This window comes from Hypanus sabinus, chromosome 7 (assembly GCF_030144855.1).
Source record: "Hypanus sabinus isolate sHypSab1 chromosome 7, sHypSab1.hap1, whole genome shotgun sequence".
Taxonomy (NCBI): domain Eukaryota; kingdom Metazoa; phylum Chordata; class Chondrichthyes; order Myliobatiformes; family Dasyatidae; genus Hypanus; species Hypanus sabinus.
This window is the reverse complement of record NC_082712.1, coordinates 78,335,887-78,358,588: the sequence shown is the minus strand read 5'-3', so window position 1 is coordinate 78,358,588 and position 22,702 is coordinate 78,335,887. Positions and strand designations below refer to the sequence as shown.

Genomic DNA, 22,702 nt, shown 5'->3' with positions numbered 1-22,702 from the left:
CTCTCTTCCTTCACCTCTTATAGCATCCAATGGTCCTTCTGCTTTGGAGAAAAAAGAGAGCATCAAAGAAGGAGTGAACGTGGAAAAGAAAGAGAAGAGAGGGGAAATAATATGTATAGATGATTGACCACCCTTCCTGCCCTCACTATCAGTTGTGTTCATATTTTGTTTTGAGAGATGAAACACAAGACTAAAGATATCCTTCATGTGTGTTTTTGCCCCAGGGGTTTGTGTGCGTGTGTGAGTGAGTGTGAGAAGGAACATCTCCCCTTGAAAAGATGGGTAAATAACATATTAGATACCCCTCCAATTACCTCCTTCCTTCCTTCCAACATCCCAGACTCGCAGAGCCAGCAGTCATGAGGCAAACCACTGGTGCAATAGTCATTGTGTTTCTTTGTCGGTGATCTTAACTTTGAGTAATATAAATGTAGAATCTTTTCCATCCATGACTTATCGCAACCCACCTATTTGTGGTTCTTTCTCACAGTTGACAAGTTAAAATGGGCGCAATCTAAACAAGCCAACCTGCTGTCAGGAATGGTACTAAGCTCAGCAAATAAGCCCTTGAACTCTTAGTTAATCTCAGACTAGTTGTACAGTTTGGAGAATGAGGGTGTGGGGGATGTGTTTAGTTCTCAACATTGTCCCCTGCTGCAAAATGCACAATGGAATGTCTATGAATGGGCGCCATCTCACCCTCATTAGGGATCAAATCTTGTTCTAGCCAATTATCTCCCAGTTGGCCTAGCTGATGGGTAGTTGCACTACTGATAGGGCTACTGTGAATGCATTGGGCCTGATTGTATGTTGGGTCAGTGAGAAGTGGGCTGGTAGTCAGAAGGAATTCTGTGCAGTGCCATCTAGTCATGTGTGGTGTGCAGAAACCTTTTTGTGTGCATATCATAAATTGATTTCTTGAGGTTCTGTCTATACTTTGGATGGGAGGTTGGGATAGGGATACTGTAGTCTTGGCAGCAATTGTAGGGTACTGCAGCTTTAAACTTTGTTCATGTTCTTTATAACAGACCCCCTTTTGCATGTGTCTGAAGGAGCAGTGGTCCACATCTGATTGCATTTCTGGTCCCTATTGTCAAAATGTTTTTGTGCCTGTACTCTGACTCATAAGGATAGCCATTTTGAAACAACTTGGCTGCTGGATTATACAGCCAACAATGGTGTTCTTGTTTCTTTAAATTAAATCATGAGTTGTTTTGAGGGTTGGGGAGGTAGGAACTGGGATGGGTAGAAAAAAAAACCCTGTTTCTGAACAATGCTAGACATTGGCATTCTGTGCATTTGTATACCTGGCCATTGGTTCCCACTCATGGTCTGGAGTTCATTAAATGAAGACCGGTTTTAAATGTGCATACAGTAGAAGGTTAAAGGCCAGAAGGATGGGAGTCAGCAACAATGAATGGAAAATGGGTTAATATTCTTTGGGAGGGGTAGTGGGGGGGTTGTTACTGGAAAGAAGCTGACTAGCTGTATTGTGGCCAGTATCTTCTCTTTCCGAAGCTGACTGACTCGCTGTGCTCACTTTATTTAATGTTTACATTTAATCTGGATGTGTTAAGCATAAGAGTTTTAAATTTACTCTATAATTACTACATTCGCCTTTCACTTAACTCCTAAGCTGTGATCCCTGACAGGAGGGGGTAAGACAGACTGCTGTTCTTGCTCCATATGCCCAAGACCACCAGAAATTCGGGAGGATGGAGGGGGTTTGAGATGCATAGCTTGAACTTGTTCCCTTGTCCTCTCCACTCAGGATCCTCCCACTCACCAAGGAGTTGATCCTAGTACTTGACAAAGTTGTCTGGAAAATTGAGTCTCCTTTTCCTTCACCCTCCTTTCCCACAACCCTTCCATTCCTTTGCCACTGTCTTTAGGTGAACTTCCTCATCCCTGATCATGGTCCTACTATTTTCCTGGGTACATCTATTGCACACCCCTCCTGGGCTAGGAGAGTCTGGGGTCAAATGGAGCAACAGCATTTGGGAAGGTGGAACCCACAGACTTGGTACAGGTTCCCCCACTAGCCAGCCTACAGGAGCGAAGGCAGCTGAAAACCCTGCTTCCTCACAACTGTGCCCCTTCCAGAGTTGCCCCGCCATAGAATAGCTTCCCAAAAGTCATTTCCTTGGCTTGAGCTTCAAGATGCCAGTGAGGTTAGGAAGCTAGTAAGGGATGAGAGTGGGGCGGCACCAATTCCAAGGATATTCTGGGACTGAGGGGTGGGAAAAATATTGTGCCAGTTCTGTGCCATATGCATTGTATATGTTACTTCTGTGACCTGGGTCGTCATTGCTTTCTCGCAGTCTGTCTCAATCCGTTCGACACAGGCATGGTGAGCAAGTGTGGGGTAAAAAGACTGCTTACAAAGGAAAAAATATATATTCTTTAAATTATGTCTGCATAATAATCTGTTTCAGCTGACATCTTATTACTTAATATCCTTTGTTTTAAAAGAATATTTTGAAGAATTGTTTTTTTCATTAAAGTTTTTGTTTTGTTACACATTTGAAATTGTCTCCATTGTGCATTGATCCTATAGCACTGGAACGATCTGGCTGAGAGCATTTAGCTTTCCTCATTTCCCCTTCGCACAACCCAGTGACCCAGCAGGGATAAAGAACTAACATTCACACATCTCACCTGATCCTGTATCACTGAAAGGATTTAGCTAAGAACATTTCACTTTGCTTCTTTTTCCATTACATAGTACCATGACACAGCAGGGATGAAGAACTAACATTCACTCAATACCTCACCCGTGCTGAGTGCCCGTTCTTTGCATTGTCAGAGCTCTGGCCTGTCAACGTTGCTACTTTTTGGTGGGATGTAATTGGAATTGGTTTATTATTGTCATCCAGAAAAGTACAGCACAGGAATAGGCCTTTTGCCCACAATGTTGTGCCAAACTAATTACGGTGTACCAAGATACAGTGAAAAGCTAACTTTGCTTTATTTGCCATCTGTACAGATCATTTCAAAACCTAAATAATCAGGGTGGTACAAGGGGAAAACAATAATGATGTTAATATAGTCTTACAGTTACAGAGTGCAGTGCAGATAGACAAGGTACAAGAGCCACGACGAGGTAGATTGTGATGTTGAGTCCATTGCTCATGTGCAAGAAATCCATTCAAGAATCTTGTAACACCAAGATAGAAGCTGTCATTGAGCCTGGTACCTGTTTTCAAGCTTTTGTATCTTCTGCCTGATGGAAGAAGATGGTTGTCATTAGGTGTATTTAAAAGAGGTTGATAGGTACATAATTAGGGTATCAAAGATTACAGTGGAGAGAAAGCAGGAGAGTGGTTAAGAGGGAAAATAAATCAACTATGATCAAATGGCAGAGCAGACTCAATCGGCCAAATGGCCTAATTCTGCTCCTACGTCTGATGGTCTTATGGAAGGGGGGTGAGAAGAGAGAATGACTAAGGTGGGGTAACTTTTATTACATAGTATTCTTGAGGTAGTGTAAAGTCTAAATGGGTCAGTAGAAGGGAGGCTGGTTTTCAAGGTGATTGGGCTATGTCCATAATATTGTAATTTTTGTCATCTTGGTGAGAGCAGTTGCTGTACCAAGTTGTGATGCATCTGGGTGGGATTTTTTTGTTGTTGAGTGTCAGTGGGGACATGCAAAATTTCCTTTAGCTTTCTGAGGAAGTAGAGCCCCTGGTGTGCTTTCTTGGCTATGCTGTCTATGTGATCCCATGGCCAGAGTTATAAAAAGCAGTATCCCAGCCTGTTTGAAATCTCAGTGACAGTGTTCGATCAGGTTGTAGCTAAATGGAAAAACTACCAGCAGCTGATTCCATCTCCTTCAGCCTGTCTATGCCCAGTAAAACCCACCCACAAACACCAGGGTACCACAGTCTGTGGATAGTGGTCAAGGAGCCAAGGCATGGTGCAGGCTCTGGTCTCAGCTACTGGGAGGCTGATCAGCAAGTAATCTCTGGGAATGTGACCAGCTTTTCTGGCCAAGGGCCCTCATTGACAAAAGAGCCATGATTGTCAGAGGAAGGGGGTGGTTTGGAGGAGGTGTACAATAATCATAGGATTGTCCGTAGGAAGGGAAGGTATGAGGGGTGTGGGAGTCTGTATATGTCCATTCTGTCCAGCAGACACTGCTCTCCGGTCATCTTGGAGCTTCTTGACATTGACTGAGACCCAGGGTGTGTCAACTATATGGGATATCCCATATTAGAAGAATTCACAAGGATCCTCTTGAAGAGCTACAGATGTGCTATAGAAAACATCCTGGCCAGTTGCACCTCAGCTCGGGATGGCAGCTGCTCTGCTCTAGAGCAATGGAGCCCACAGAGAGTGGTAAGCACTGGCCAATCCATCACTTCCAGCCAGTACACTTCACTATGCATTGCTCCAGGAAGACTAATGGTATTGTAATGTATGTCTGCCACACTGGGTGAAAAAAACCATATTATTAAGATTTTAGGAACAGGAGTTGGACCATTAAGCTCCTCAAGCCCATTTACCATTCCATGGCAGATCTGCCTTGGGTCTCCTCACCTGTACTGGTTCCCATCAATTTGGAACTTTCAAAAAAATTGTATACTGTGGCGACCCATTTCCTGGCACATCCGAACCGGCTCAAAATTAGATAGCCTACGGGGGTTTGCGAGCACAGAGCTTTGGAGCCTCTGCGCCACGGGGGCCAGGTTGAGGGAGGCTTAAAAGTGAGGCTGAGGATTTCGAATAAAGTTTTTCCTTCGACTGCAGTTACCGACTCCGTGTCGTAATTTTAGCGCTGCGTGTAGCACACCGCTACAATTGGTGACCCCGACGGTCCAAACGATTTTTGGACCAGAAATGACCGACGCCGCCTCTGTTCATGCTGTTTCGTTGAAACTGCCGGGTTTCTGGACACAGCGACCGAACCTATGGTTCCAGCAAGCCGAAGCCCAATTCCACGTTCACCGGATCACCTCAGAAGACACCCGCTACTACTACGTGGTGAGCTCCCTCGACCAGGACACAGCGGCCCAGGTCGCGGAGTTCGTACAGTCGCCCCCGGCAGACGGCAAGTACACGGAATTCAAAGCTCTGCTCCTCAGGACTTTCGGACTCTCTCGGCGCGAGCGGGCTGCCCGTTTACTGCATCTGGATGGCTTGGGCGACAGACCTCCATCGGCTTTAATGAATGAGATGTTGTCCCTCGCCGACGGACACACACCCTGCCTCATGTTTGAGCAGGCATTCCTGGAGCAGCTGCCCGAGGACATACGCCTGCTGCTGTCTGACGCGGATTTCAGTGACCCCCGGAAGGTGGCAGCCCGGGCGGACTTGCTGTGGAACGCCAAAAAGGTCCATCGCACAGATCTCCCAGCCACGCTCCCGGCAGCAAACCAGTCCAGGCCCGACCGCAGAGCCCGCCAACCCCCGGCCCAATGAACACTGGTGCTTCTACCACCAGCGGTGGGGCGCAGAAGCCCGCCGTTGTCGCCCGCCCTGCAAGTTCCCGGGAAACGCCAGGGCCAGCCGCCGCTGATGGCTACGGCGGCTGGCCATCGGGATAGCCTCCTGTATGTGTGGGATAGAAGGTCGGGACGCCGGTTTTTGGTCGATACTGGGGCTGAGATCAGCGTTTTACCTCCGACGAGTTACGACACCCGCAGCAGGGCACCGGGTCCCCCCCGAGGGTCGTGAATGGCAGCACAGTAAGGACCTATGGCACCCGTCAGGTGCAGCTACAGTTCGGCTCCAGCCAGTTCACGTGGGACTTTACACTGGCCGCCGTAGCCCAACCGCTTCTGGGTGCGGATTTTTTGCGAGCTCACAGCCTACTGGTCGACCTGCCCAGGAAGAGACTGGTCCACGCCGAGACCTTTCAGACGTTCTCCCTGGGTGCAGCCCAGTTGCCAGCCCCTCACCTCGGCTCCATCACGCTGTCCGACAACGACTTCACCAGGGTCCTGGCGGATTTCCCATCGGTTCTGGCACCGCAGTTCACAGCGGCCATGCCCCGACACGGTGTACAGCACCACATCCCGACCCAGGGACCACCCCTCCACGCCCGCGCTCGGCGGCTTCCCCCGGACAAGCTCCGACTGGCGAAGGAGGAGTTCCAGAGGATGGAGGAATTGGGGATCATCCGGCGGTCCGACAGCCCATGGGCCTCCCCCCTGCACATGGTGCCCAAAGCGACGGGGGGCTGGAGACCGTGCGGCGACTACCGCAGGCTGAACGAGACTACCACACCGGACCGTTACCCTGTGCCGCACATTCAGGACTTTGCAGCAAACCTGCACGGCGCACGGATCTTCAAGGTGGACCTCGTCCGAGGGTACCATCAAATCCCGATGCATCCTGACGACGTCCCCAAAACGGCTCTCATCACCCCGTTTGGCCTTTTCGAGTTCCTCCGCATGCCGTTCGGCCTGAAGAATGCCGCACAGACGTTCCAGCGGATAACGGACGCGGTGGGACGGGACCTGGACTTCGCGTTCATCTATTTGGACGACATCCTCATAGCCAGCAGCAGTCGTCAGGAGCATCTGTCCCACCTCCGTCAACTCTGTGCCCGACTGAGTGAGTACGGTCTTACAATCAACCCCGCCAAATGCCAGTTCGGACTCGATACCATTGACTTCCTGAGCCACAGGATTACTAAAGACGGGGCAACCCCTCTGCCCGCTAAGGTAGATGCGGTCCGCCACTTTCCCCGACCCACCACGATCAAAGGCCTTCAGGAATTCGTAGGTATGGTCAATTTCTACCGCCGCTTCCTCCCTTCAGCTGCCCGGATCATGCGCCCCCTGTTCGCCCTGATGTCGGGTCCGAGCAAGGACATTACCTGGGACGAGGAGTCCGCCGCCGCTTTCGTTCAAACGAAGGAAGCTTTGGCGGACGCCGCAATGCTAGTACATCCCAGAATGGACGTCCCTACCGCCCTCACAGTGGACGCATCTAACACGGCAGTCGGTGGGGTGCTGGAGCAACTCATCGCAGGTCGCTGGCAACCCCTGGCGTTTTTCAGCAAACACCTGCGGCCACCCGAGCTCAAATACAGTGCTTTCGACCGGGAACTGTTGGCGCTCTACCTGGCAATCCGGCATTTCAGGTACTTCCTAGAAGGTCGGCCCTTCACCGCGTTCACGGACCACAAACCGCTTACCTTTGCGTTTACGAAAGCGTCCGACCCCTGGTCGTCCCGCCAGCAACGCCACCTGTCCTACATCTCTGAATACACAACGGATGTCCGGCACGTCTCGGGTAAGGACAATGTCGTGGCGGATGCGCTCTCTCGCCCTACCGTTCATGCCCTTTCCCAAGGGGTAGACTTTGAGGCACTGGCAGAGGCGCAGCAGGCGGACGAGGAGATTCCGAGTTACAGAACCGCACTCTCCGGTTTGCAGCTCCAGGACCTCCCCGTGGGCCCGGGTGAGAGGACCCTACTCTGTGACGTCGCCACCGGCCAGCCCCGTCCCGTCGTCCCGACAGCCTGGCGGCGCCGTGTTTTCGACTCCATTCATAACTTGGCGCATCCCTCCATCAGGACAACCGTCCATATGGTCTTCAACAGGTTCGTTTGGCACGGACTCCGCAAGCAGGTCAATGAATGGGCCAAAACGTGCATGCACTGCCAGACGGTCAAGGTGCAGCGGCACACCAAAGCCTCACCGCAGCAGTTCCATCCCGCCCACCGGCGTTTCGACCACATTCATGTGGATATCGTGGACCCCCTGCCAGTGTCGCGCAGAGCGCGGCACCTCCTGACTATCGTGGACCGGTTCACAAGATGGCCAGAGGCGGTCCCGCTCACCGACACCACCTCCGAATCTTGCGCCCGAGCCCTGATCGCCACCTGGATATCTCGCTTTGGTGTCCCGGCCCACATTACCTCCGACAGAGGCGCCCAGTTCACCTCCAGCCTGTGGTCAGCTATGGCCAGCCTTTTGGGGACACAGCTGCATCACACCACTGCCTACCACCCACAGTCGAACGGGCTAGTGGAGCGTTTCCACCGTCACCTGAAGTCGGCCCTCATGGCCCGCCTGCGAGGAGCCAACTGGGCGGACGAACTTCCCTGGGTCCTACTCGGCATCCGCACAGCGCCCAAGGACGACCTGCACGCCTCGTCGGCCGAGTTGGTATACGGCGCGCCCCTGGTCGTCCCCGGGGAGTTCCTACCAGCCCCACGGGGACAAGAGGAAGATCCCGCAGCAGTCTTGGGCAGACTACGCAAGAAGCTCGGTAACCTGGCCCCCATACCCACTTCACAGCACGGGCGGCACCCGACCTGCGTACCCAAAGACCTACAGAACTGTAAGTTTGTGTTTGTACGAAGGGGCGGGCATCGGCCACCGCTGCAGCGGCCATACGAGGGGCCGTTTATGGTGTTCCGGAACAACGGGTCCACGTTCGTGCCGGACGTTGGGGGGAAAGAGGAGGTCTTCACGGTGGACCGCCTCAAACCGGCCCATGTGGACCTGGCGCAACCGGCCGAGTTTCCGGCACCTCGGCGCAGAGGCCGACCTCCCAAGCAGGTTCCGGCCCAGACTGTGGACATTGGGGGGTGTATCGCCGGTTCTGGGGGTGGGGGGGTTATGTGGCGACCCATTTCCTGGCACATCCGAACCGGCTCAAAATTAGATAGCCTACGGGGGTTTGCGAGCACAGAGCTTTGGAGCCTCTGCGCCACGGGAGGCAGGTTGAGGGAGGCTTAAAAGTGAGGCTGAGGATTTCGAATAAAGTTTTTCCTTCGTCTGCAGTTACCGACTCCGTGTCGTAATTTTAGCGCTGCGTGTAGCACACCGCTACAATACCTTCCCTTCAAACAATTCTAATGATCTATTCTCCTCAACTTTATGGGGTAAGTTCCAGACATTCACCAAACTGAAAAGTAGTTGCTAAACAGTTTTGAATGACTGCTACTTCATCCTGTAACTGTCCCCCTCCACCTCCTACTGTTGGAAACATCTCCACAGTGACTCTGTCACATATCCTTAGGGTCAATATTTCAATATTGCCTCTCATTCTTCTAAAAGTTCAAAGAATGTTAATGTAACTTGCCTAGATAGGACAATCCTCTCATCCTAGGAACAAAAGGGTTATTGTTTTCCAATCTATTGGTATACACCAGGAATTCAGTGAGTTTTGAAAAACCTGAACCAAATTCTGAAGGACCTTTTGCCTGCTTTTGACACATTGGCCTTTATAAATCAAAGTATTGAGTGCAGGAGATGGGGAAATATAAGTGTCTATGCACACAGCAAGCCTTCAGAAGAAGGGGTCCAAGAGTTCCTCATGACACAATGTTTTATACTTTCTAAACACAAAGGTAAAAATAAATCATTTGCTTCTGTTTCAATGCCTGTGATTACCTACTTAATTCTTATATCTTGATGATTGATATATTAGCAGAATTACTTATTTACAATGGTTGCACATCCCAATTAGCAGAACCCCATTGAATATCCAATACTGGTGTCCATTCAGAAAGCTTCTGAGCACTATCTCCTATATTATATAACAGGTGTATGTCGAGCTCTGCACCTTCAGAACGGAAAGACTACCGCCTGGTGGCACTGAATGTCAATCATTACATGCTTTGAATGGCTGGTAGTGGCACACATCAAAAACTCCATTGCTGCCACACTGGGCACTCACCAATATGCTTACTGACACAACTGCTCTGCAATAGATCTTATAGCATCTGTCATGCACCTGGCCCTGAATCACCGAGAAAACTAAAGAACTTGTGTCAGAATACTGTTTCTGGATTTCAGTTGGGCATTTAACTCTATTGTCCCACAGACTTTGGTGAACAAACTCCTCCTCCTCAGTCTAAATAAACCACTGTGCAACTGATTGTTGGACTTCCTACCAAACAGACTGCAGATAGGATGCACAACCACTCCACCCTCCCCAACATCCTCAAAAGAGGTGCTCACACCCCCCACCCCCAGGGCTGGGTACTGAGGCCATTGCTCTACACTCTGCTCACACATGACTGAACACCACACACCTGACACTGTCAAGTTCACCAATGACACAACAGTGGTGGAGCTCATTGACAACAACCATGAGATGGCCTACAGAGAGGAGGTGGAAGAGCTTGAAGCCTGGTGCCAGGCAAATAATCTCTTCCTCAATGTCAATAAGACAAAGGAAATGGTTATCAACTTCAGGAGAACTTGCACCACCCATAACCCCCTTTGTATCAGAGGAAACTACAAGCAGTTTCAAACTCCTCGGGGTACACAGTTTGCACAACCTCTCATGGCCCCAGAACACATCCTCCATAATCGGGGAAGCTCACCAACGTCTCTACTTTCTGAGGAGACTGAAGAGAGCTGGGCTTTGTACATCTTTCTTTCTTTCTTCAAATCTTTTTATTATCAACCCAAAATTAACAAGAATACGTTGAAGTAAACATCATTTACAATGCCTCAAAGAAATAAAGACATTCATATTAAAAGATTGAAAACTTTTTGTGACAAAAAGAAAAAAAACCTACTAAAGGGAAAAAAAAGTGAAAAAGAAACCCATTGGGTATTCAACCCCGGAGTTGTGTGTCATACAAAAAAGCTTCTTAAAAAAAAGATACCAAGATTTACAATCAGATCATGAAGGAAATCTATTAATTAACTCAAATGGTAATAGGAAGCAAATGAACCCCATCTTTTCTCGAAATCAAACATAGGTTCAAAGGTTCAACTGCTAATTTTCTCCAAACTAAGACATAGCATCACTTGAGAGAACCATTGTGACAGAGTGGGAGCCGAAGCATCCTTCCACTTCAACAGAATGGCCCTCCTAGCTATCAATGTGACAAATGCAATGTTGGTCAGACAAAGAGATACCGTGGGTATTGTGAGGAATTATTCCAAAAAGCACAGTTAATTTGTTAAGTTGTAAATTAATTTTTAGTGCTTTAGAAATTGTAGAAAAAACTGACTTCCAGAACTGTTCCAATATAGAACAAGACCAAAATATATGTGTCAATGTAACTGTCTCAGTTTTACATCTATCACAATAGCTATCAACATTAGGGAATATTTTAGACAATCTCTCCTTTGTCAAATAGTAACGGTGTAAAATTTTCAATTGAATCAATGAATGACTAGCACAGATCGAAGAAGAGTTAACCAATTTCAGAATCTACGTCCAGTCCTCCCCCACAAAAATCAAGTTCCTTTTCCCAATCTTGTTTAATTTTAAATAAAGGATGCTTATCCCATAGTAATAGTAAATTATAAATTCTTCCAATAGAGCCCTTCATCAAAAGGTTCATACTCGTAATAGTATCTAACAGGTCGGCATCCAATATGTAAGGAAATTTACTTAAATATTTTTGTAAGAAATGTCTAACTGGAAGGTATTGTTAAAAGTGTGAGTATGAAAGAGGATATTTATCAATTGCTCAAAAGAAATCAGCCTATCTTTTTTAAATAAGTCCAAAACAGAATTAATGCCTTTATTCTTCCAAAGTAAAAAAAAGTGAATCACTCAATCTTAAAAAAGTAATTTTGATAAAATAAACTAAAAAGTTTAAATTTTTTAAGGTTAATAAATTACAAAACTGGAGCCAAATTTGTAAAGAATGCTTAATCACAGGATATAAATTTAAATTAGCAACTTTACCTAATTGTACAAGTAAGGCAGCTCCCAATAATGAGGTTAAATAAAACTGTTTCACAGCTTTCAGCTCCAAGTCTGCACAAATTGGCCAATCGTTCTTATCAACCCAGTATAACCAAAGGGATATATATCACACATTAACAGCCCAGTAATACATTCTTAAATTAGGCAAAGCAAGACCTCCATCCTTTTTTAATTTTTGTAAGTGATATTTAATAATTTTGGTCTTTTATTATTCCAAATAAAAGATGAAATAATAGAATCAATCCAATCAAAAAACTTGTTAGTAAAAAAAACAGGGATATTCTGAAACAAATATAAAAATTTTGGTAAAATCATCATTTTGACTGCATGGATGCGACCAGCAAGTGAAAATGTAAGTGGATTCCATCTACTAAATAAATACTTCATAGAATCCACCAAGGGAACAGAATTAGCTTTATAAAGATCTTTATATTTTTTTAGAAATTGTAACACTGAAATAGCTAAAGGAATCCGTGACTCTGAAAGGAATATTATCATATATAGAAACAGATTCATTTAAAGGGAACAGTTCACTTTTGTGAAAATTTAATTTGTATCCCGAAAAATCTCCAAATTCATTAAATAATTTTGGCAAGGCAGAGATAGATTCCTCAGGATTAGAAATATAAACCAGTAAATCGTCAGCATACAGAGAAATCTTATGAATGGTCTCATTCACAAGAATCCCATGAATATCTTTAGCTTCACAGCGAGCAATAGCAAGGGATTCTAATACTAAGATAACAAAGGGCTTAATGGACAACCTTGTCTTGTCCCCCATGAAAGCTGAAAAAAAGGGAATCTACAATTATTAGTAACAACAGTAGTGATAGGAGTTTTATATTTCTCTAAAGCATTAAATAAATATTTCCATTTGACCCAATCAAACGCTTTTTCAGCATCCAAAGAAACAACGCATTGTGGAGTTTTAAAAGAAGATGAGTATATAACATTAAATAATTTCTGAATGTTTGAGAAAGAATAACAACCTTTTATAAAGCCTGTTTGATCTTCAAAAATAATTTTATCCAGAATATTTTCCAACTGATTGGCCATTATCTTTGACAGAATCTTAGAATCGACATTCAATAATGAAATAGGCCTATATGAGGCACAATCAGTAGGATCTTTACCCTTCTTAAGAATTAAAGAAATAGAAGCCTCATGAAAGGTAGAGGGTAAATCACCTTTCACAAAAGAATCCTTAAACATTTCCAACATATATGGAGAGAGCAATTTTCCAAATTTTTTATAAAATTCTACAGGGTAGCCATTAAGTCCAGGGGCCTTACCAGATTGCATTAAAAAAATAGCTTTACGAATTTCAACTTCAGTAATTGAGTCATCAAGAGTTTGTTAATCCTCAACAGAAATTTGGGGAAAAGCAATCTTGCGTTAAAAAAAACATTCATTTTGGAAGAATCTACTGGAAATTGATATTTATAAAGTTCAGTATAAAAACCTTGAAACATCTTATTAAGTGCCTCATATTCCCAAGCCAGGCTACCATATTTGCTATGAATTCTCAAAATTTGTCTTTTGGCTCTGGCCGTTTTTAATTGAGATGCAAGCAGTTTGTTATTTTTATTGCCAAACATATAAAATTGACTCTTTAACTTTGCACATCTATACTCAGAGGGACATCAGGACCGCGTGTGTCCTTTGTTTCACGGAATCCCGGTTAACCCCTTCCGTAGCGGATGTAGCGATTCAGATTGACAGGTTCACTATACACTGTCAGGATAGGGCTTTCGAGTGCATCAAAAGCAGAGATGGAGGTGTATGCCTCATGATCAACTCCTCGCGGTGCACAAATGTATTAGTGTTGTCCCAGTTCTGTTCACCAGACCTGGAATATCTTGCAATTAATTACCATCCATTCTACCTGCTGCAGGAGATTTCTGCAATTATTTTGGTAGCAGTGTACATTCCACCTCAGGCCAATGGCAAACAGGCTCTGATTGATCTGAGAAATGGGATCACCTTGGCACTTTCACTATCATTTTGGGAGTTTTTATCCGGTCTGTCCTGAAAAAAATCACTAAGTAATTACCATCAACAAATCATTTGCAGTACCAGAGGAAACCACACACTGGACCATCAAGAATGCCTATCATGCTATTCCACGCCCACACTTCAGAAAGTCTGATCATCTGCCTGCACTTCTACTCTCTAAGTATAGGCAGACACTGGAGTCTCCAGCACCAGTAGTGAGGACCAAGAAGGTATGGACAAGGAAAGCACAGGAGCGTGTACAGTACTGCTTTGAATCAGTGGACTGGACAGTATTCAGGGATCCATCTTCAAATCTGAATGAATATAATGCAGTTGTTGCCGACTTGATTAAAACCAGTGTGGATGAAGGTGTGCCTATGAAAACTTGTTGGCCATTCCCAAACCAAAAGCCGTGGATGAACTAGGAGGTATATCACCTGCTGAAGTCTAGACCTGTGGCATTTAAGTCTGGTAATCAAGGTTTGTACAAGAAAACCAGGCATTACTTGCAGAGGGGCATTACTTGGAAGAAACAATTCCAAGCAAGGTTGGAGGCAACATTGGATGTACAACATCTCTGGCACGGCCTGCAAGACATTACTTCCTTCAAGCGAAACCCAATAGCATGAATGGCAGTGACGCTTCACTGCCAGATGAGCTCAACACCTTCTAGGCCCAATTTGAAAGGGAGAATATAACTACAGCTGTGAAGATCCCTGCTGTACCCTGTGATCTCTGTCTTGGAGGCTGATGTTGGGCTGTCTTTCACGAGGGTGAACCCTTATAAGGTGGCAGGCCCAAAGGAGTACCAGGTAAGGCTCTGAAAATTTGTGCCTATCTTCTGGCGGGAATATTCAAGGACATTTTCAACCTCTCACTGCTACAGTCAGAAGTTCCCACCTGCTTCAAAACATTAACAATTACATCAGTGCCTAAGAAGAGTAGTGTGAGCTGCCTTAATGACTATCACCCAGTAGCACTCACATTGACAGTGATGAAATGCTTTGAGAGGTTGGTCATGCAATCTCAATGGCTCTTCGCACAGCCTTAGATCACCTGGACAGTACAAGCACCTACTGTATGTCAGGATGCTGTTTGTTGACTATAGCTCAGTGATTAACACCACCTTTCCCACATTCTTGATCGATACAGAATCTAGGCCTCTGTACCTCCCTCTGCAATTGGATCCTCGACTTCCTAACAGGAAGACCACAGTCTGTGAGGATTGGTGATAATATCTCCTCCTTGCTGACGTTTAACACTGGTGCTCTTCAGGAGTGTAAGCATAGGTATAGATGAAATGCCATCTATAAATTTGCTGATGATACGACCATTGTTGGTAGAACCTCAGACTGGGATGAGAGAGCGTACAGGAGTAAGATATACCAGCTAGTTGAATGGAGTTGCAGCAACAACCTTGCACTCAATGTCAGCAAGACAAAAAAGCTGATTGTGGACTTCAAGAAAGGTAAGACGAGGGAACATGAACCAATCCTCATAGAGGGAATCAGAAGTGGAGAGACTGAGCTATTTCAAGTTCCCACGTGTCACGATCTGTGTGGATCTAACCTGGTCCCAACTTATCAATGAAGCTATAAGCAAGGCAGGACAGCAGCTATTTTTCACTAGGAGTTTGAAGAGATTTGGCTTGTCACCTACAAATTCAAAAACTTCTGGAGATGTGCCTCAGGGATCTGGTCTGGGACCCCTACTCTTCGTGATTTTTATAAATGACCTGGATGAAGAAGTGGAGGGATGGGTTAGTAAATTTGTCTCATTTGTCCCATTTGTCTCCTTGATAGCCCGCTGTACCTGCAAACCCGCCTTTTATGGCTCATACACAGCACTCCCAAGTCCCTCTGCACAGCAGCGTGCTGCAATCTTTTTTTACCATTTAAGTGATAATCTGCTCTTCCAGTTTTTCTTCCAGAGTGGATGACCTCACATTTACCAACATTGTACTCCATCAGCCAGACCCTTGCCCACTCACTTAACCTATCTACATCTCTCTGCAGATCCTCTCTGTATCCTCTGAACAATTTATTTTTCTACTCAATTTATTATCAGTAGCAAATTTAGACACACTACACTCAGTCCCCTCCTTCAGATCGTTGATGTACATAGTGAACAGTCGTGGGCCCAGCACCGACCTCTTCGACATACTGCTCACCACTGATTTCCAACCAGAGTAACACCCACGTTGTATCCCAACTCTCTGCTTTCTATTGGTTAACCAATCCTCTACCCATGCTAATACATCACCCCCAACTCTATGCATCCTTATCTTATGGATAAGTCTTTTATTGAAACTTGAGACTGGAAGTGAGAGCAGAAATTATACTTGTATGCTGCAGGTTTAATTCAATATGATGGGAACAATGTAAAATTGACAACCCCACAACCTCAATGACTTGAACTACACCAGAGACTAAATGTAGTGAGACCCAGAGTAACACAAAGGGATAGGATCAGTGTTAGGAAATACATGGAATTTGTTGCTTTGGTAACAGGGTACCAAATCAATTTTGCATCTAACTGAAGTAATAGTGCCGGAATGGTGGTCATCTACAGTGAGGCTGTTACCCACTCACTTTCTTGGGGGACAACTAAGTAGGAGTGAGTTTAAGTTGGTCAAAATATAAAAAGGGTGAAAGGATGTTGTGCACCGAGGCTTGCAAAGTTCAATATGTCAGATACGGCTGAGTTAGGAGACCAGAAACAGTCCCCTCAGTAGAAAATGCGGGAAGTTAATTGTGAGGATATTTGTGAGAATTGTGAGGAATTGTGAGAATTGTGAGGCGTTCTTTGGATATAACATGCAGGATTGTGAATGGTGAGGTCTAGACCTGTTCTGCGTGATTCAAGCTTGCTGCTGATCGAGAACAAAGAGCCATACTGATTGTCACTTTCTGGGAAGAGGGCAGTAAATGGGTGCTGGCCTGGAGCAGAGTCAATAAAAAGGTGTTAATGGACACATGACCTACAGCCAATGACACATTTGAATTGGTAAGGAATGAATATGAAAGCAGACGTTTCGAGTATACTGCAGTGAAGGCTCGGTAGGAGGTTCACCATCATGCATATGAGGACCCCCACAGACACGTGTAGATTCAGGAGCTCCGAGTGTGGCCTAACCAGAGTTTTACAGAGCTGCATCATTACCCCGCGACTCGTAAATTCTATCCCTCGACTTATGAAAGCTAACACTCCATAAGCTTTCTTAACTACCCTATCTACATGTGAGGCAACTTTCAGGGATCTGTGGACATGTGCTCCCAGATCACCCTGCTCCTCCACTACAGTAACAGACGGACACTGAGTGAATGTTCATGGTCTTTTGCTACTGTAGCCTATCCACTTCAAGGTTTGATGTGTTGTGTATTCTGAGATGCTTCTCTGCACAACACTGTCGTAACACATGGTTACTTGAGTTACTCTTGCCTTCCTGTCAGCTTGAACCAGTCTGGCTATTCCCCTCTGACCTCTCTCATTGACAAGGTGTCTTCACCCACAGAACTCATTATCACTGGACGGCTTTTTTGTTTTTGCACCATTCTCTGTAAACTCTAGAGACTGTTGTGAGTGAAAATCCCAGGAGATCAGCAGTTTCTGAGATACTCAAACCACCCCATCTGGCACCAACAATCATTCCCTGGTCAAAGTCACTCAGATCACATGTCTTCCCCATTCTGAACAACAACAGATCCCCTTGACCATGTCTGCATGCTTTAATACATTGAGTTGCTGCCACATGATTGGCTGATTAGATATTCGCATTAATGAGCAGGTGCACAGGTGGACCTAGTAAAATGGCCACTGGGTGTAAAGTAATTATTTTTTATATCTTGAACCGTACTGCTGTCACAAAACAAAATCGAAACTGCCTCTACCACTTCTACTGGAAGCTCGTTCCACACAGCTACCATTCTCTGAGTAAAGAAGTTCCCCCTCGTGTTACCCCTAAACTTTTGCCCCTTAACTCTCAACTCATGTCCTCTTGTTTGAATCTCCCCTACTCTCAATGGAAAAAGCCTATCCACATCAACTCTATCTATCCCCCTCATAACTTTAAATACCTCTATCAAGTTCCCCCTCAACCTTCTATGCTCCAGAGAATAAAGACCTAACTTGTTCAACCTTTCTCTGTAACTTGGGTGCTGAAACCCAGGTAACATCCTAGTAAATTTCCTCTGTACTCTCTCTATTTTGTTGACATCTTTCCTGTAATTCGGTGACCAGAACTGTACACAATACTCCAAATTCGGCCTCACCAATACCTTGTACAATTTTAACATTACATCCCAACTCCTATACTCAATGCTCTGATTTATAAATATCAGAGATAGTAAACTAGATTCTGATCCTGATATTGATTTTATTAAATGAGTGAGATAGAATCTCCTCTTAATAAAGCCATCAAGAGCAGATTACATCTGTCTTCTGTTGAGTGACACAACTGGATGCTCATAGTATTGGAAAGGTTAGAACACCTGTTCCCAAGCCATCCTCCACAGACCTCTCGGTCAATAGTAGGTTCGTGGTGTAAAACAATTTGGGAAGCCCTGGTTTAGAGAGATACGGACCCAATGTCTGCAATGGGACTAGCTTCAACAGGCAGCTCAATTGGCAGGGACCATTTGGGTCTAATGACCTTTGTCAATGCTGTAGATTCCATGACATGGATGTGGTCCAGTCCATCACAGGTGAAGCCCTCCCCACCATTGAGCATATTTACATGGAGTGTTGTCACAGGAAAGCAGCATCCATCATCAGGGACCCCCACCACCACCCAGGACAAACTCCCTTGTCACTACTGCCATCAGGAAGAAGGTACAGGACGCACACCACCAGGTTCAGGAACAGTTATTACCCCTCAACCATCAGGCTCTTAAAACCAAAGGGGATAACTTCCCTCAACTTCACTTGCCCCATCATTGAAATGTTCCCACATCAAATGGACTCACTTTCAATGACTCTTCATCTCATGACCTCAATATTCTTTGCTTATTTATATATCACCCTGTAGAAGCAGTGTTTGGGTCATAGTAGAGATAATGGGTGCTTTGGAATGTGAGCTGGGTCTTTTGTTCAGTGGAGATGAAGAGAGAAGAAGACAATGGAGAAAACCAGCTGTAGGATACAACCTGTGATTCGATGGGGCCAGCGCTGAGATCGAATGAGGATTGGTGAATATGAATTTTGGGAACAGTTGAGCTCCAATTTGACTCTTTAATTATAATTTTTTTCTTTCTTTGCTTTATTTATTAACCCCTTCGTTACATTAAGATTCATGAATATAATTCCTTTAATCGTCTGCAGTGTGCTCTATTGTTTCTTGGCACCGAGTTGTAACAGGGCTCGGGGGTGGGAGAGGCATCTCAATCTCACGGGTTTGGCGGGACTGGAGTGTGGGTCTTCCCTAGACTTACACACCCAAGGAAACCAGCAGGATTTTATTTATTTATTATTATTCTTTCTTTCTTTCTGCATTTGCAGTTTGCGTGTGTTTTGCACACTGGTTGAATGGCCAAGTCTTTCATTGATTCTGTTTTTTATGGATTTATTGTGTCTGCCACAAGAAAATGAATCTCAGGGTTGTAGATGATTACATATATGTACTTTGATAATATATTTGCTTTGAACATGGTTTTGGGTCAGATTTCCGTCATCTACAATTCAGTTCAGCATCAACGCCGCCCACAGCGACACTCCGCGGTCGATTTCAGAAATTAATTAGTGGGCTGACCGGCGAGTCACAGCTCCATTTCCTTTTATGGAAAATATGTAAATCAAGGCCTAATGGACCATCATCCGTGTCACAGTGCTTAATTATAGAATACTGGAATTCGGTATGAATATGGTATTCTGTTAAAAATACGTGTGGGACAATAGGAAAAGAGTCTTGAAAGTTCGATGTCGTCCTGTGTTAAAGGTGTATGGCCCAAGCTTGGATGCGTGTCGCAGGCGATCGAAAGCATACTTACCTGGCAGGGGAGAGACCGTGATCATGAAGGCGGTTCTCCCAGGACGAGGCTATCCCATTGCACTTCGGGTGTGCTGACGCCTGCGATGTCCCCAAATGCGGGATACTCGACTGCAAAATTTGTGGTAGTGGGGGACTGCGTTCGCGCTCTCCCCTGATTTCCTGTTTAAAGATAGAGTTGTTGCACTCCAATCGGCCGTTAGCATGTTCCACCACGGAACGACCAGAAGGGCCCGCAGGAGGCTGGACCGGGTCCATGATCACTACCGGCTGCTTCACTGACAAGTTTCTATCCGTGGTTCAGATGCGTTGATGCGCACTTCGGCTCCAGGCTTGGATGATTCTCATTGCCTGCAGATTTGCTCTGCATCCTACAGGGGGAGACGTGGCGCGATCCTCACTTCCGCCTCGACGACCGCGGTGCCCGCCGCAGGGCGGAGAAAGGGACCCAGTTTCTAAGACGGCTTAGAAGCGAGACGAGAAGAAAATATGAAACTGATTCTGCGTGGTGTCGAACTATGTTCCTCACTAGCTTTGCTCTCTTTGTGCATTACCTATTTAATATATGTATACAACATTGTCGTTTATAGTTTAAAAATCATGTATTACAATGAACTGCTGCTTCAAAACAACACATTTCACGACATATGGCAGTGATACAAATTCCAGCAAGGCCACATCACCTGCTGCTGGAAGCTCGAAACTTGTTGGTCTTCCAGTAAAAGGAGGCGTCCGTCAGGGAATGCTCCCGGCCGGCAGGATGGGTACGGGAGTCCGTGCTGACTCTTGGTGCAGATAATGCCCGGGGGTGGGGGTGGGGGTGGGGGGTGGCGGAGAGATTAATATGCCCCGGGCGTAAACGAGCTGCACAGAGACTGGGCCTATTTCCGTGAAGTGTCACCCTAGTTATTAAACGTTATTGGTAGAACTTGTCCCTGGTCAGGTCTCAGCGTTATTTCCTTCACAGAGGCTATGACTCAGGCTGAGAGTGTGGGGAGGCTCGATCGCACAGGGAGGGGCGGGCGGGAGACATTCTTGAACCATCGCTCATACTGCCGCCACACCCAGCATAAAGACCCGGTCTGGGGGGGGGGGGGTGTTTGTGTGTGTGTGTGTATATATATATACATACATATATACACACACATATATAAACAAACAAATAAATAAATCAATCTCTCTCACACAACTAAATATGTCAGGGTTGGGGTAAGAAGGGGAGGAGGGGCATTATCGGAAGTTAGAGAAGTCAATGCTCATGCCTTGTTCTCCATCTCCCTCTGGTGCTCCCACCCCCCTTCTTTCTCCCGGCCTCCCGTCCCAAAATCTTTCCCTTCTCCAGCTCTGTATCACTTTCGCCAATCACCTTTCCAGCTCTTAGCTTCATGCCACCCCCTCTGGTCTTCTCCTATCATTTCGCATTTCCCCCTCCCCCCACTACTTTCAAATCTCTTACTATCTTTCCTTTCGGTTAGTCCTGACGAAGGGTCTCGGCCCAAAACGTCGACAGTGCTTCTGATGCTGCCTGGCCTGCTGTGTTCCACCAGCATTTTGTGTATGTTGTTTGAATTTCCAGCATCTGCAGATTTCCTCGTGTTTGCAAATTATAGACCAGCGAGTTTTACTTCAGTGTTGGTAAACTGATGGAGACGATCCTGAGAGGCAGAATTTATGAACATTTGGAGAAGTATAATATGATTAGTCAGCATGAATTTTTCAAAGGCAGGTCGTGCCTTAGAGCCTGATGGAATTTTTTAAGGATGTGACTAAACACATTGACGAATGTAGAGCAGTAGATGTAGAGTATATGGATTTCAGCAAGACATTTGATAAGGTGCCCCATACAAGGCTTATCGAGAAAGTAAGGAGGCATGGGATACAAGGGGACATTGCTTTGTGGATCGAGAACTGGCTTGCCCACAGAAGGCAAAGACTGGTTGCAGACGTGTCATATTCTGCATGGAGGTCACTCACCAGTGGAGTGCCTCAGGAATCTGTTCTGGGACCCTTACTCTTCGTAATTTTTATAAATGACCTGGATGAGGAAGTGGAGAGATGGATTAGTAAGTTTGCTGATGACACAAAGGTTGGGGGTGTGGATAGTGTGGAGGGCTGTCAGAGGTTACAGCGGGACATTGATAGGATGCAAAACTGGGCTGAGAACTGGCAGATGGAGTTCAACCCAAATAAGTGTGAAGTGGTTCATTTTGGTAGGTCAAATATGATGGCAGGATATAGTATTAATGGTAAGACTCTTGGCAGTGTGGAGGATCAGAGGGATCTTGGGGTCCAAGTCCATAGGACACTCAAAGCACAGAGCGCAGGTTGACTCTGTGGTTAAGAAGGCGTACGGTGCATTGGCCTTCATCAGTCATGGGATTGAATTTAGGAGCCGATAGGTAATGTTACAGCTATATAGGACCCTGGTCAGACTCCATGTGGAGTACCGTGCTCAGTTCTGGTCGCCTCACTACTGGAAGGATGTGGAAACCAAAGAAAGGGTGCAGAGGAGATTTACAAGGATGTTGCCTGGATTGGGGAGCATGCCTTATGAAGACAGGTTGAGTGAACTTGGCCTTTTCTCCTTGGAGCAACGGAGGATGAGAGGTGACCTGATAGAGGTGTACAAGATGATGAGAGGCATTGATCGTGTGGATAGTCAGAGGCTTTTCCCCAGGGCTGAAATGGTTGCCACAAGAGGCACAGGTTTAAGGTGCTGCGGAGTAGGTACAGAGGAGATGTCGGGTAGGTTTTTTACTCAGTGGTGAGTGCGTGGAATGGGCTGCCAGCAACGGTGGTGGAGGCGGATACGATAGGGTCTTTTAAGAGACTTTCAAGTAGGTACATGGAACTCAGAAAATTAGAGAGCTATATGTAAGCCTAGTAATTTCTGAGGTAGGGACATGTCCAGCCAACTTTGTGGGCCAAAGGGCCTGTACTGTGCTGAGGGTTTTCTACATCTACACTCTCTTGCACACCCACGTTTTACACACATGTAGGGTACAGAAGTGTATATGTGACAGCTGGCACTGATCATTGATTCCTGTTTCCTTCTGTAGTTGGTGACTGTTCAGTCCATTGAGATGA

General features: G+C 45.9%; 2 protein-coding genes and 1 non-coding gene across 4 annotated transcripts in view; 2 read left to right on the top strand and 1 right to left on the bottom strand.

Moving 5' to 3' along the window:
• Positions 1-2,529, top strand: part of chd3 (chromodomain helicase DNA binding protein 3) — a 116,670-nt gene extending 114,141 nt beyond the window's left edge. For both annotated transcript variants that reach the window (XM_059974944.1, XM_059974943.1), the window contains one exon: positions 24-2,529. In XM_059974944.1, coding sequence (XP_059830927.1) covers positions 24-123 — 100 coding nt within the window. In that variant the 3' untranslated portion in view covers positions 124-2,529. The remainder of the gene's footprint in view (positions 1-23) is intronic.
• A 16,363-nt stretch (positions 2,530-18,892) lies between these two features.
• LOC132396890 (protein mono-ADP-ribosyltransferase TIPARP-like) overlaps positions 18,893-22,702 on the bottom strand; it is a 41,919-nt gene continuing 38,109 nt past the window's right edge. Inside the window, exon 8 of the mRNA XM_059974942.1 lies at positions 18,893-21,270. Coding sequence (XP_059830925.1) covers positions 21,220-21,270 — 51 coding nt within the window. The 3' untranslated portion in view covers positions 18,893-21,219. The remainder of the gene's footprint in view (positions 21,271-22,702) is intronic.
• On the top strand, positions 19,609-19,772 carry LOC132397598 (U1 spliceosomal RNA). The gene has a single exon (XR_009513411.1). It is a non-coding gene; the product is annotated as a U1 spliceosomal RNA (small nuclear RNA).